General features: G+C 39.4%; 1 protein-coding gene across 13 annotated transcripts in view; it reads left to right on the top strand.

Annotated features, from left to right (window-relative positions):
* Window positions 1-13,342, top strand: part of ralgapb (Ral GTPase activating protein non-catalytic subunit beta) — a 31,385-nt gene extending 18,043 nt beyond the window's left edge. For 5 of the 13 annotated variants that reach the window (XM_077614636.1, XM_077614626.1, XM_077614690.1 and 2 more), the window contains 15 exons: window positions 762-892; window positions 995-1,177; window positions 1,823-1,971; window positions 3,056-3,243; window positions 3,317-3,420; window positions 3,550-3,705; window positions 4,618-4,827; window positions 4,983-5,141; window positions 6,417-6,582; window positions 6,665-6,790; window positions 7,640-7,776; window positions 7,846-7,954; window positions 9,562-9,640; window positions 10,973-11,121; window positions 12,904-13,342. In XM_077614636.1, the coding sequence (XP_077470762.1) occupies window positions 762-892; window positions 995-1,177; window positions 1,823-1,971; window positions 3,056-3,243; window positions 3,317-3,420; window positions 3,550-3,705; window positions 4,618-4,827; window positions 4,983-5,141; window positions 6,417-6,582; window positions 6,665-6,790; window positions 7,640-7,776; window positions 7,846-7,954; window positions 9,562-9,640; window positions 10,973-11,121; window positions 12,904-13,097 (2,240 nt within the window). In that variant the 3' untranslated portion in view covers window positions 13,098-13,342. The remainder of the gene's footprint in view (window positions 1-761; window positions 893-994; window positions 1,178-1,822; window positions 1,972-3,055; window positions 3,244-3,316; window positions 3,421-3,549; window positions 3,706-4,617; window positions 4,828-4,982; window positions 5,142-6,416; window positions 6,583-6,664; window positions 6,791-7,639; window positions 7,777-7,845; window positions 7,955-9,561; window positions 9,641-10,972; window positions 11,122-12,903) is intronic. The other 8 variants (XM_077614721.1, XM_077614679.1, XM_077614644.1 and 5 more) reach the window with 4 other exon arrangements.
* Window positions 13,343-14,219: the final 877 nt, after the last annotated feature.

The following is a 14,219-nucleotide window of genomic DNA, read 5'->3' as shown; positions in this document are numbered from 1 at the left end:
GTATCAAGTTATTGCGATAAGTGGGACTCGACAACCAAAATAAAATAAAAATATCAATCATTAAGCCTTTATTGTCATTATACACAGCTGCATATAACGAAATTGGTGGTTCCTCTCCAAAAAGTGCGCGTTCCCAGTAAAAACATAAATAAGTAATATAAAAATATAAAAAGTCACATCCGGGCAAGGTAAATTCTAAAATTCTAAAATATTGCACAACAGCAAAGAGCCACTGCACCCGTGCGTGCCGCCATCTTGGATCAACCACCGTGTTTTTGTCGATCCTCTGCTTGATTTTTTATTTTTATTTTTTTTTTGCTTGAGACGAAGTTAAAAGTGTGGGATTGACGTGGGACATTATTGGGAAACAAATTGAGAAATTAATTCAATAAAAATATTGCACAATAGCAAAGAGCCACTGCACCCATGCGCGCCGCCATCTTAGATCAACCACCGTGTTTTTGTCGATCCTCTGTTTGAATTTTTTGGATTATTATTGTTTTTTTTTGCTTGACACAAAGCAAAAAGTGTGGGATTAACGTGGGACAATATTGGGAAACAAATTGAGAAATTAATTCAATAAAAATAGAAGCATTGCCCAGCCCTATTTTGCACCAATGACATCGGCCAGGCCCGAATACCAAAAGATTCTCTTCAAAACTGTGTTCCTGTCTCTTTAAAGCATGTTTTTAACGCCAACAATTGTGGTGTGTTTTCTCTGCTGTGCTCTATTTGGTATTTCGGGCTGTTATATGTTTTAGCTCTTCCAGATACAGCGGCAGGCCTGCTGGTGCGTAGCATCCACCTGGTCACTCAGAGGCTCAATTCCCTATGGAGGCAAGACATGAGTATTTCATTAGCTGCTTTGGAACTTTTGGCTGGGCTCGCAAAGGTAAAGAAAGCCACTTCCCCGATGACCAAATTTGATCTCCAATTACTATTCCCTTTTCTCCTCGACTCACACTTTTGGACCATTTTCTCTTTTGGTGTACAGGTCAAAGTGGGCGTCGACTCCGCCGACCGGAAACGGGCCGTCAGCTCGATATGTGGCTACATCGTGTACCAGTGCAGCCGTCCGGCTCCTCTTCAGTCCAGGGATCTTCACTCCATGATTGTAGCTGCCTTCCAGTTTCTTTGCGTGTGGCTCACCGAGCATCCCGACATGCTGGATGAAAAGGTACGTTATATTCTAGGTCAAGGGTGTCAAACTCGGGTTTGTTCGCGGGCCGCAATAACATCAACTCGATTTCATGTGGGCCGGACCATTTTAGAAATAATATTTAGAATTTTTTTTTAAATTGGATTATAAGAACTGGATCAAAAGCCCTAAATATTCAGTTTTTTTATAGATATAAAACTGTTTATTTGAGCTTTTTTTTCTTAGTAAGGGAAAACATCTAATTTGTTTTCCATTTCAAATGGAAATTTTTTTTAAAATTATATTCAATATTAAAGTGGAAAACCGAAAATATTTTTATACATTTTTAGGTTTTACAAAATGCTTTTTGACCTAAAAAAAAAAACAAAAGAAAAAAATGGATAAAAAAATGCAATTATTGATTTAAAAAAGGGAAAATCACGAAATATAATATACATCTATAATCTTCATTTGAATTTGATCCTAAAACAGAAAGTTGCCACTCATGATTTACTTACTCGGCCGCACAAAATGATGCGGCGGGCCAGATTTGCCCCCCCCCCCGGGCCGCCACTTTGACACCTGTGTTCTAGGTGGACAAAAATCAAAAATGAATAAATCTTTGCTGAACGATACTGTTGTGGACTACTAGCTGACTTTTCGCGCAACCCTGTTCTGTGTAAGGATTGTTTAGTGGAAGTGTTGGAGATAGTGGAGCTGGGAATCTCTGGCAGCAAGTCACGGCAGGAGCAGGAAGTGCGACACAAAGGGGAGAAGGAGCATAACCCCGCTTCCATGAGGGTGAAAGATGCAGCTGAGGCCACGCTATCATGGTAAGATGGACAATTTTTCATGTCTACACTAGAGATCGACCTACAATCGGTCAGGCCGATTATCGGATTATTTGGAAATTTCACGTTTATCGGCATCTGTCTTTTTCAATCCGACCCGCCGATATGAAGCAATTGATTGGGTCTTTTTGGCTCAAATGTCTCCTTTGCAATACTCCCACCTTTTTTGAACCCGCATATCGGACTCTCTTAACAAATATCAGGCTCATCAGGATCGAAGTGTGGTGCTGACTTGGCTAACCTAAACGACCTGTCGCAGATGATGACTGCTTGTTAAGTTGTTCCTTTGTTTTTTGACACATTACTATTATTGTTCAATTCGTCACCTTTGGTTTGTAATGCGGCCCTCCCTCTGAACTCAGAGCCAATTGAGCCCCCTTCCGCATTTTTTTTATTGGCAGAGAATTCTGACCCTGAGAAAACCTGCACTTTTTGTTTTAATTTTAAGTTGTTACTACTAATAATAGGTATCGGTCCTGAAATAAAAAAAAACGGTTGATTTCTGGAAAGTGGACCTTCACCTTTAAAAAAATGTGACTTTTTAAAACCGGTCGTGACTTTTTAAATTACGGTATTTTGCTGTTTAATATACCCGGGCACATTAAACGGCAGGCGTATATTAAATGGCGTACAAATGGGAAGGTACGATCCACTACGCACTCTTTATGCCTTGACGCGGTACATCAACATTTTGCAGACTAAAACTACTTACTGCTGAATAAAAGCTGACTTGGAATTTTAATGAACTTAAGTATCTATAATTATGCCCCCATGAACACCATACAAATTTTGGCAAAAAAGTTGAGTTGCCGTTTAATATACCCGTATATTAAACGGCAGGGGTATATTAAATGGCGCACAAACGGGAGGCTCAAAAAAGCAAAAATCTTTTAATATACCCGGGTATATTAAATGGCAAAATACGATACTTATTTATGTTTTTACTGGAAAAAACACACCTTGTGGACTAGCACCACCAATTTTGTTATACGCAATTGTGTATAATGACAATAAAGGCTTTTGATTTGATTTTGAACTCCCATTTTGATCATGCCTGGTCTTTCAGTATCATGCAGGTATTAGGGGCTTTCCCCTCCCCAAGCGGGCCCGCTTCCACTTGCAGTCTACTCAACGAGGACACCCTGATTCGCTACGCCCGACTCAGCTCCACCGGGGCCAGTAACTTCCGCTACTTTGTGTTGGACAATTCGGTCATCCTTGCCATGCTGGAGCAACCTCTTGGGAACGAGCAGAGTTAGTAAAGGAGCATTTTTTTCCACTTTTCTTAGAATGAGGTGAAAGTTCAAGTTTTTCCCCTTCCCGACAGACCCCAGCCCGTCAGTGACCGTTCTGATCAGAGGCACTGCTGGCAGACATGCCTGGACCATGCAGCTCTTCCACCAACCTCGCGGAGCTCGGGCCAATCAAAAGGTGAGGTCACGTAAAAGATTGGTCCATCTTGAAATCAGATTTTCACCAAGAATAATGTAAGAAATGCATTCAAACGAGACAGACAACCCAGATTGGTCTCCTTTTCTTTCCTCTTTCCTTCGTCTACAGCAGGTATTCGTCCCCGAGGGCCGTCCGACTCCTAACAATGACGTTGGGATCAAGTATAATATCAAGCAAAGGCCTTTCCCTGAAGATGTGGATAAAATCCCCCTGGTCAAAGCAGATGTTAGCATTCCCGACCTGGACGACATTGTTAGCAAAGAGGTGAGGAGAATGGCACGCCTTTACTTGGTGTTGTTCACATACAGTGGTACCTTGAGATATGAGCTTAATGCGTTCCCGGACTGAGCTCGTATGTCAATTTACTTGTAACTCAAACAAATGTGTCCCATTGAAATGAACTAAAAACAAATTAATTCGTTCCAACCCTCTGAAAAAACACCTAAAACAGGATATTGGATTGAAAAAACATTTTTCTTTGTTCTAATTCGCCATCTATTAACAAAGCAACAAATAACTAGTGGTTTAATAGTACTGAAATGTGTTTAATAGTACTTAAAATTAGGCGGATTTCGCGGAGGGAGAGAGACTTTGCACGGCAACATGCTCGTAACATAACATAAACACATTTAAATGAAGTTGCATTACGATGCAGACACACTCAAAAATAAGTTTAATCTAACCTTACACTAAACTTAATTCTATTTTTATTTTAATTTCTATTTGCTCCGCCTCCACCCCGACTTTCAGATGCAACCTATCGAGGGTTGTTTGCTTTTGTCTTCCCTTCAAAATTTTCTGAAAATTATGCACACAAATGTCCTCACAATAGGATAACGCATGACCACTTGCCAACTTGCCCGGGAAGTAGTACTCTCGTATTAGCGATGGAAAAATGAAAAATAAAACACTGGAAAAAATGCAAACTCCACACAGGTGGTCTGACCTGGATTTGAACCCAGGACCCCAGAGCTGTGAGGCTTACGTGCTAACCACCCAAGCCGCCGGGCCACACGCTTTGTGTCCACAAAGTGTAATATTTAAATTGGTCGTTAGATCCAAGCTGTATTAAATGGCGTTTCAATGAATTTGGAACTAATGGTGGCTCTTAATCCTTCAACTTTTGAAAGTGGAACAGCGCTTTGTGATCCTAAACAACGTTTCCTCATTATTCAGTTGGAAGTTCAACATGACAAGCTCCGCCTTCTGATGACCAAGCAAATAGATTACGAGAGCACGTTGGACCGGCAAAGTTATGACATCTGGAAGTCCAAGCCTTTCCCCGACCCACAGATAGACTGCAAACCTCCTCCGCCTTCTCAAGAGTTCCAGACAGCTCGCCTCTTCCTCTCGCACTTTGGCTTTCTTTCCCTGGAGGCGCTCAAGGTTCGCAAACATTTCTGATGACATATTTTGGGTGCTCGCCAGTGGCGCAGTTTAATGACCGTCCAGATACTTTGGGTCACTGCAGCCGATAAATGCCGTCCTCGCGCGATCGTTCGTTGCTCCATTTTGAAAGAAATCCTTGTTATTCCTGATAGGAGCCTAACAACAGTCGTCTACCTCCTCATCTCATTGGCTTGGAGTCGTCCTTGCCGGGATTCTTTGAGGACATCAACTACCTAGACCTGCTCCCCTGCCGCCCATTTGATACCGTCTTTGTTTTCTACATGAGGGCTGGACAGAAAAGCAGCCACGAGGTAACAAAAATTCAACTGAAATTACATTTTCACAGTGGCGGTCCGTACATTTTCTCGTAGCGCCTTCAACTAATCAATCCAACCCTCAAAAACTATTTTATGGCTATAAAACCTCTACTGCAGCTACAGCTGCGACACGTAAAAAATAATCAATAAATCAATGCACAAAATAGGGTAAAATCCACTTCCTAGCAGCATTTAACGCAGAACTGATTGTGAAGGTCTTGAGGCAGATTTCTGACCCTGGCAACAAATAATGGCTGAAATGTGATTGGTTAAATGCTTCAATATGAAATCACACATCTGGAAGCAGTGCAACCAGGGGGAAAAGCAATGAAAGGAAGCTAACAGACAATTTGGAATTATTTCATAAGTATTGATGGACGAAATATAATATATGATTCCAATATTTCTTAAGCCAGCAGAGAAGGCCTTGAAGGCCCTGATGGGCCGCCACTGCATTTTCATGGTGTGACATTCACATTTTTCCGTAATAAAATATAATGTATAGAAGCATCAATTTCCAAATCGTATGATTACAGGAAGAAAATCAACTCATATGCCAAGTTACTAATTAATTTTCTAATTAAGTTTTATCAACCTTACAGAAATAGGCGATAAGAATAAAAATTCTGTATTTGCCGCACAATAAGGCGCAAATAAACGACTTGTTTTCTCAAAAGCTGCCACCAGGTCTTATAATCCGATGCAATTTAAAAATATGGATCAATATTGTTTCATCATCATATGGAATTTCCTTTAGCACAGCTACATCGAGTTCAGGGATGTCAAACTCGTGGTATTTTCGATTTAATCTGGAGGGCCTTAATGTCTTCCAACTAGGGTGCCAAAATTAATCGATCAATCAATTGACACATTTTCCGATCACGCTGATCGACAGATCATTTTTGGACATTGAAATAAGTACATTTTTTCAGCAATTATTAATTTAAATAGGGCAAACAGGAACTCTTTCCTACACATCTCTAATCTTTATTTGAATTTGATCATTAAACAGAAAGTCGGCCCTCATCATTTACTTTCTCGGGCCGCACGACATGATGCGGTGGGCCAGATTTGGCCCCCGGGCCGCCACTTTGACTCCTCTGATTTAGTCAATGCATAACACAACTCCTAACCACTACTACAGGTCCATCTAGTGGACAGGTGTCAAAGTGGTGGCCCGTGGGGTTAAACCCCAAATGTCTCTGTCATAAGGATTTTTTTTTCAGATGGCGTAAGTCTTGTCTATGCTTTCTCATACTATGAATTCAGATTCTGAGGAATGTCGAGTCATCAGCCAGCGTTCAGCCGCACTTCTTGGAGTTCCTCCTGTCCTTAGGCTGGCCCGTGGACGTAGGAAGCCACCCGGGGTGGACGGGACACCTCGACACCAGCTGGTCCCTCAACTCGTGCTCTGAGAATGACGTACAACCGACTGGTAATTCATTGACTCAGACATGAAACACTGGTTGGCATTCATGATATGAGAAACTTAGACATGTTTGTTTTTTCTTTTCCAGATGAAGCCGCTACTACCCCTGAAGACACGGGGGGTGCCGTGTTCAACGGCGAGAAGAAAGTTTTGTACTATGCTGACGCCCTGACTGAAATTGCCTTTGTCGTTCCGTCGCTAATTGAACATTCTGGTCAGTATTTCGGCTGTCAAAGACAACTTCAATTATATTTTTTATTGTTTAGGTATAATATATCAAAATAAGATGTTTTTTTTAAACAATTGCCTTTATTTCACAGTTTCTTGATGTGTGAAGATCTATTGTACATTCTTATTGTACAATTTCAATCAGACACAATATTTTTATTTTTTTTTTCATTTTTTTGACATGCTTTCATCAAATTCCTGATGATTCAAGAATTGTAATTTACCGTATTTTCTTGCAAATACGCCCTATCTGTCGCTAAAAAAATGATGACTGAATTGAGGGTACGGCTTATACGCGCATAAATTAGACGTGACATGCACGAAACTGCAAGGTGAAAAAGACGGAACGCCATAATGCAAGACAATGCGCCCGATACGGTCATTTATTTCAAAATAGAAAAAAGATAAACTGATAAAAAGCTAAACAAAATTTATTTTGACGTCTGAATAAAATTCAAGGAAAAAAATGTATCTTGCAAAGAATGTAAAAAACTCTTGTGCCTGCCATTGATCGCTCAGGGCGCCACCTTCTGACCTTTTACCGGTAGTTTAAGTGCTCTGACTGGCCAGACGCGAGTGATACATGTGTTCATAATGTAACACATTTGTACTCCCTCTTAAAACCATGAATGTGGAGGTGACAATTGTGAATGAGGGGGCGGCTAATACGAGAGAAATTGTAAAATTCAACGATTTCAAGGCAATTTTAAGGGTGCGGCTTATACGCGAGGGCGGCTAATATGTGAGAAGTCAGTTTTTAGGTCATAGTTTATAAGTAATACCAGTGAAAGTGAACAGGAAGATTATAAAAGCGTATTTCTGCTTCATCTCACAGAGGAATCATCAATCCATAGTGACTCTACCCTGGAGGCCGATAGCAACATGGATCTCATGCCCAGCATCCTCAAACAGCCCAATCTCACACTGGAGCTGTTTCCTAATCACTCTGACAACCTGGAATCTGCGAAAAAGGTAAAGCTAAATGTACAGAAGACGATGTTGACAGGACAATTTCATTTGTGTTTTTGCGATTCTGTGTAGCTGAGTCCTTTGATGAAGACCAAGCGGTCTTCAAGCGGGAAGTCTTTTCCACCTCTGGGCCCGGAGACAAAAGTATTTGTTGTCTGGGTTGAGCGCTTTGATGATATTGGTAAACATGCTTTTATTGATTTGTATGTAGCGTTAAACAAAACATTTAGAGTACAGTAATACCTCGCCACTTTTCAAATTGGCTATCAGGGATTCACCACATCGAGGCTTGATGTATAGGAAATTTCAGGAGTACCCTTGTCCTATTTCCGGAGTTTTTCCCCGATATCGATATAATAATAAAATGTAGATCGATAGAAAATGTAAAAAATAAATACAAAATAACCTAGGACATGTGTCAAAGTGGCGGCCCGGGGGCCAAATCTGGCCCACCGCATCATTTTGTGTGGCCCCGGAAAGTAAATCATGAGTGCCGACTTTCTCTTTTAGAATCAAACTAAAATGAAGAGTATAGATGTATATTACATTTCCTGAATTTTCCCCTTTTAAATCAATAATTTTAATTTTTTAATCCATTTTTTCTGTTTTTAGTTCAAAAATCATTTTGTAAAATCTAAAAATATATTTAAAAAAGCTAAAATAAACATTGTTTTAGATCTATAAAAAAATGAATATTCAGGGCTTTTAATCCATTTATAAAAAAAATATATCTAAATATTCTATCTAAAATGGTCTGGCCCACGTGAAATCAAGTTGACGTTAAAGCGGCCTGCTAACCAACCCGAGTCTGACACCCCTTATCTAGGACAATTTAAATCAAACTTATTTTTTTACATTAATAGAAATATTGTGTTTTTCCAAACGATTGAAAAAGTACAGCATAATGAAAATAATAAATAATAAAAAGTGAACAAAGTATAATTTATTGATCATTTTTTGGGCAAATTCAAATTTCCACAACATAAGTTCTTCAGTCCCTTACCCGCACTTGCATGTTATGCAATGTGCAAATGGAGACGGCTTCAACATGGGATATTTCGTCCAATAGGAACCAAAAAAACAAATGTCTGGGTTTCTTATTAGAAGTTTCATCCAAATTGCCATCCATTTTGCGCTTATCCCGAGCAGGCATTTTGATAAGACTTAGCAGTGCCGTGTACTCCTACTTACTTTAGAACAACCCCGAAAATGAAAGGATTTGTTTCAAAACATAAGAATGGTGGTTTAGTCAGCTTTAATAATACTTATTTCCCTTATGAAAAAAAACTATAATGTTAAAGCGATAGAGGCTACCAATGCAATCGATTGCCAAGCTGAAGTCGCACAAGACCAATCATTTGTCAGAACTTGTAACTCGGATGATTCACAGTGCACTCATGTTACCGGATTGATCCGGTTTTACAATGCAGTCGAATCAAATGCGGAAGTAAAATGCTGAAGATGTAACAATAATGTGAATTTCGAGGCATTAAAATTGGAAATTTGGTACTTTTCTGAAATTGTTGCTTCAAAAAAAACATAAGGGACAATTTTTGGGGGGATTTCCGGAGTTTAGGGAGGTTGTCAGGAGTCTCGGAGTTTGCGTTACTTGTCTGGGTAAACTCCAGAAATTTCAGAATATGAAATAGACATAAAAATTATTGGCTTATTGCGACAGGTCTTGGAACCTCTTACCCGCGATAAACGAGGTATTACTGTAATTACTTAGTCATCATTCCTGTGATTGTAAAATGGATTATTTTTAAAAAGAACTCTTTGTGTTTTTAGAAAACTTCCCACTGTCTGATCTTCTGGGAGAAACCAGCACAGGTTTAGAAGCAAGTATGAGCAACAGCACTTCTTGCAGGTAGTTTAACACGCTACTGTTTAAATCAATATTGTTTACGTGGGTCCTCCTCGGCTTTGATTGAACGCCAAAGTGAAACTTGGGTGCCAGCAAACATGTGCACATTTTGTGGGCTGGTGGAATAAATCAAAGTGTTGCTGACACTTTTAACACAAAACAGAACTTGAAACGTGCAATGGCTCGCTCAGAAAAGGAATTTTGGCCGAGTTGTGCTCAAGACTGATAACCAGACGCATTCAATAAAGATGCCTTTGCATAAAATTTACTTGTTAAAGAATGACACAGATGCATCATTTGCGCTTATTTATGTTTTTGTTAGCGGTCTCGCTCATCAAAAATAATCAACCGTCTCATGTCATTTGTTGACGGCACATGGTAAATATGGAAGTTCCAATAGTTATGGCATGATTTTTTTTGCTTACACAGTCGTACCTGTACTTAGAAAATTAATTGGTTCTAGAACTTTTTTCGTAATTTGAACATTTCGTAAGTAGAGCAGTACCGTATTTTCACGACTATACGGCGCATCGTATTTTTAGCCGCAGTGTCAATAATGAGTGCTATTTCTGTGTGTATTTTACACACAAAGGACGCACCGTTTTTATAGACGCAGCCAGGCATGGCAAAACATACACCAGCTTAAACATACACGATATACTCGCACGCTAAAAACACGTTTTTAAAAAGGCAACGGAAGAAAAACTGTTTGGTTATACTTTATTTAGCCATTTTTCAATGTACTCTCGTCATCATCACCCACAAATCCATCAAAGCCCTCATTTTCTGTGTCCGAATTGAACAATTGTCCAAATGAGTCATCAAAAACGTTTTATATATTCGTCCAGGCGGCCACAGTCCATTTGCAAATAGTAGCTAGCTAGTAGCTAGCGTAACATTTCCAACGCTGCTTTCCATGCTTTATGAAGCTGTGTTGATGTCGATGTCCAGGCCACAATCCATTGGGTGTATTGACAAAAGAACTACATATCCCAGCAGTCACTGCGCAGTACTTTTTCTACGGGGAAAATAGTAGAGTCAGGGGCTGCTTGCCGTAGTTGTGAGAACTGTAGAGGATGGTGTACCCTATCGACTGATTTATTTTATTTTATCGTGATAGCAATTTTAGTATTGGTCCATATATAAAGCGCACTAAATTTTAAGGCGCCCTGTCTATTTTGGAGACTTATGTGCGCCTTATAGTCGTGAAAATACGGTACTTTATGTCAATTCCGTAATTCGTTCCAGTCCTCAAGAAACGACCAACTCAACCCTTTAAAAATTACTACATATGCTTTATCACGGCTATTTAAAAAAAAACTCTTGTTGCTTCAGATCAGGATTACTTGAGAAGGACGTTCCTCTGATATTCATCCACCCTCTGAAGACGGGTCTCTTCCGAATCCGACTGCACGGCGCCGTGGGCAAATTTAGCATGGTTATCCCTCTGGTGGACGGCATGGTGGTCAGCCGTAGAGCGCTTGGTAGGTAGCAATGAGTCATCACAATCATATACCATAAATTAAAAAGTTATATTATATAGTGTGTGTGGTTATCATTGTAACCAAATGTATAGAGGTGACGGGTTAACACAAAATTGCTAGGTACTGAATGATGGTAAGTTTTTTTGTATCAGGTCAGTTTATAAAGGTCCCAAAAATATTTTTTTAAACTATAGTTTTGTAGAAACCTTTATGTGCCCGTGACCTGGCAACTGGTTCAATTAGAATTTACATACCTCTCAAATTATACGTTTTTCCCGTATTTTATACGTTTTTTTTTGATCATTTCAAATTGTGTACGCCGTACAACAACTTTTGTACGGGAATTTTTTGGGTACGTTTTTTTTTTTTTTAAACCGATCTCGTGTTACCCTTTTCGGCTCTAATATGGATCGTCTCGGCCCCATCTCCCTTAATGTAAACCAGACATGGCCGCGATTAACGAAAAACTGCAAAGTATGGTCACCCCTATTAAAAAAATAAAGTAAAAAATAAATAAAAAATAAAAACATTTCAGTTCTTAGTTCTAGTAGCAAGCGGAGGCTACGGGGAGTGACTTCCACTTGCGAGTTTCAGCGTGGATTCTCACATTTTTAGGAACTTACAAAAAATAATTTAATAAAAAAAATAATTTCCCCCGGAATAAAATCCGCGATGTAGTGAAGAACAGGGACATTTACTGAATCTTGAATTTAGTACACTTTGGGGAATTTTTTTACTTTTAAATCCGCCCTATATAAGTATTTAAATTTACCATGTTGCATTTGTATGTTTTTTGCTTAATAAGGGGAATGTCAATCATTAATAAAAGGAGCAATTGGCCGAAGTTGTCAGATGTGAATTTTACTGGCAATAACAAAGGGTCCATAATTTAATAGTCTAAGTAGATAACATAAGTAAGAAAATGTAACAATTTTTTTAATTTTACAATTTAATTGTAACAAAACAAAGTTTGCATGGAGAATAATTTCAATTTTTGACCCAAGCCTTCTCAAAACAAAAAAAATGAAGATGCCATTTTCGACCAACAGAATTCATGACATAACATTTTCATTCTCAGATATGAATTTAACTGGTAATAACAAAGGGTCCATAATTTAATAGTCTCTAAGTAAATAACATAAGTAAGAAAATGTAACAAATTTTGTATTGTAACTGTAATTTTGTAATTGTAACAAAACAAAGTTTGCGTGGAGAATAATTTAAATTTCTAACCCAAGCCTTGTCAAAAAAAAAAAATGAAGATGCCATTTTTCACCAACAGAATTCATGACATAACATTTTCATTCTTCGAACCTATTCCTTCTCATCGGTAAATAAAATGATTTTCCCCCATTCCTAAAAACTTGAAGTCTCCCGTCCAAAAAATAACGTGACCGGACGTTTGGTCGACCGGACGTTTGGTCGCCAGGTTTGCTCGCTGTAAAATTATGACAGTTTACTGTTGATATTTTGATTTTAGATATTAAACTCACTCTCTCATTATTATAATTTTGAGAGCTGGTTTCAACAGTAACAACCCGGCGACCAAACGTCCGTTCGACCAAACGTCCGTTCGACCAAACGTCCGTTCGACCAAACGTCCGTTCGACCAAACGTCCGTTCGACCAAACGTCCGTTCGACCAAACGTCCGTTCGACCAAACGTCCGGTCGACGAAACGTCCGAGTACCAAAAAATACTCATCCAAATTGAAAACCAAAATCAACAGAACCGAACCATACTTACCAGAAGGAATGCTAAAATGAAACCTTCATCCTCTTAGGCTTCCTGGTGCGCCAAACCATCATCAACGTGTGCCGCCGGAAACGTCTGGAAAGCGACTCGTACAACCCGCCGCACGTGAGGCGGAAGCAGCGAATCACGGAGATTGTGCAGCGTTACCGCAACAAGCAACTGGAGCCCGAATTTTACACCTCCCTCTTCCACGAGGTCGGGGAGGTAAAGCCGCATCTCTAAGGCCACGCCCCCTCACTGTCTTGTCTTAACACTGGCTCGCAAGTGCACGCAACGCACACACGTTAAACACGCATATGTCATTGACGACACAGATTCTTTATATTTATACTGTTCCACTTTGTTATTTATACAAATTCATATCTCAACACTGTCTGACTTTGACTCTGAGAGCGAAGCGGTTTGGGGGGAGAAAAAAAAAAAAGGCTTCGTTCCGAGGTTATCCGCGAATGAATCGTTTGAACGGCTGTGATTGTGTCGCTTCATTCATTAGCAGGAACATTTACTGTCATTATTTAGTCTTTGAGCCAGAAAAAAAATACAACAATGTGCGTGAAGTGGAAGTTTTCTAAAAAACAAAAAAAATACCTGTTACCCTTTGTGTCCGTAAAGAAACGGGTAGACTGTGAAGGAAAAGGACTTGCAGTTTTGACACTTGGACAGTGGTACCTCGAGATATGAGCTTAATGCGTTCCGGGGCTGAGCTCGTATGTCAATTTACTCGTAACTCAAATGAACGTTTCCCATAGAAATGAACTAAAAACAAATTTATTCGTTCCAACGCTCTGAAAAAACACCCAAAACATAATATTGGATTGGAAAAACATGTATTTGTTCTAATTCGGCATCTATTAACAAAGTAACAAATAACTAGTGGTTTAATTCTACTGAAATGTGTTTAATACTAAAATTAGAGGGACTTTTTGCATGGCAACGCGCTCGTAACAAAACAAACAAATTTAAATGAACTTGGATTACGATGCAGACACTCAAAAATAAGTTTAATCTGACTTTACACTAAATTTAATTCTAATTTTGTTTTAAATTTTGATACCTTTCTTGGCTCAATTAGCCCCGCCTCCACCCTGACTTTCAGATGCAACCTATCGAGGGTTGTTTGCTTTTGTATTCCCTTCAAAATATTCCGAAAAAGACGCACACAAATGTCCTCACAATAGGATAACGCGCGACCACTTGCCAACGAGAAGTAGTATATACTCCTCTCGTATTAGCGAACAAGCTCCGCCATTCGCACTGACTAACGAGGGGAAAAACACTGAAAAAAATGCAATGCTCCACCCAGTGCTCGTAGAGACATTACATGAGGGAGTTGCGACCAGAAAG

Source organism: Stigmatopora argus, chromosome 1 (assembly GCF_051989625.1).
Source record: "Stigmatopora argus isolate UIUO_Sarg chromosome 1, RoL_Sarg_1.0, whole genome shotgun sequence".
NCBI classification, from domain to species: domain Eukaryota; kingdom Metazoa; phylum Chordata; class Actinopteri; order Syngnathiformes; family Syngnathidae; genus Stigmatopora; species Stigmatopora argus.
The sequence above is the reverse complement of the archived record's forward strand: the minus strand, read 5'-3'. Positions and strand labels throughout refer to the sequence as shown.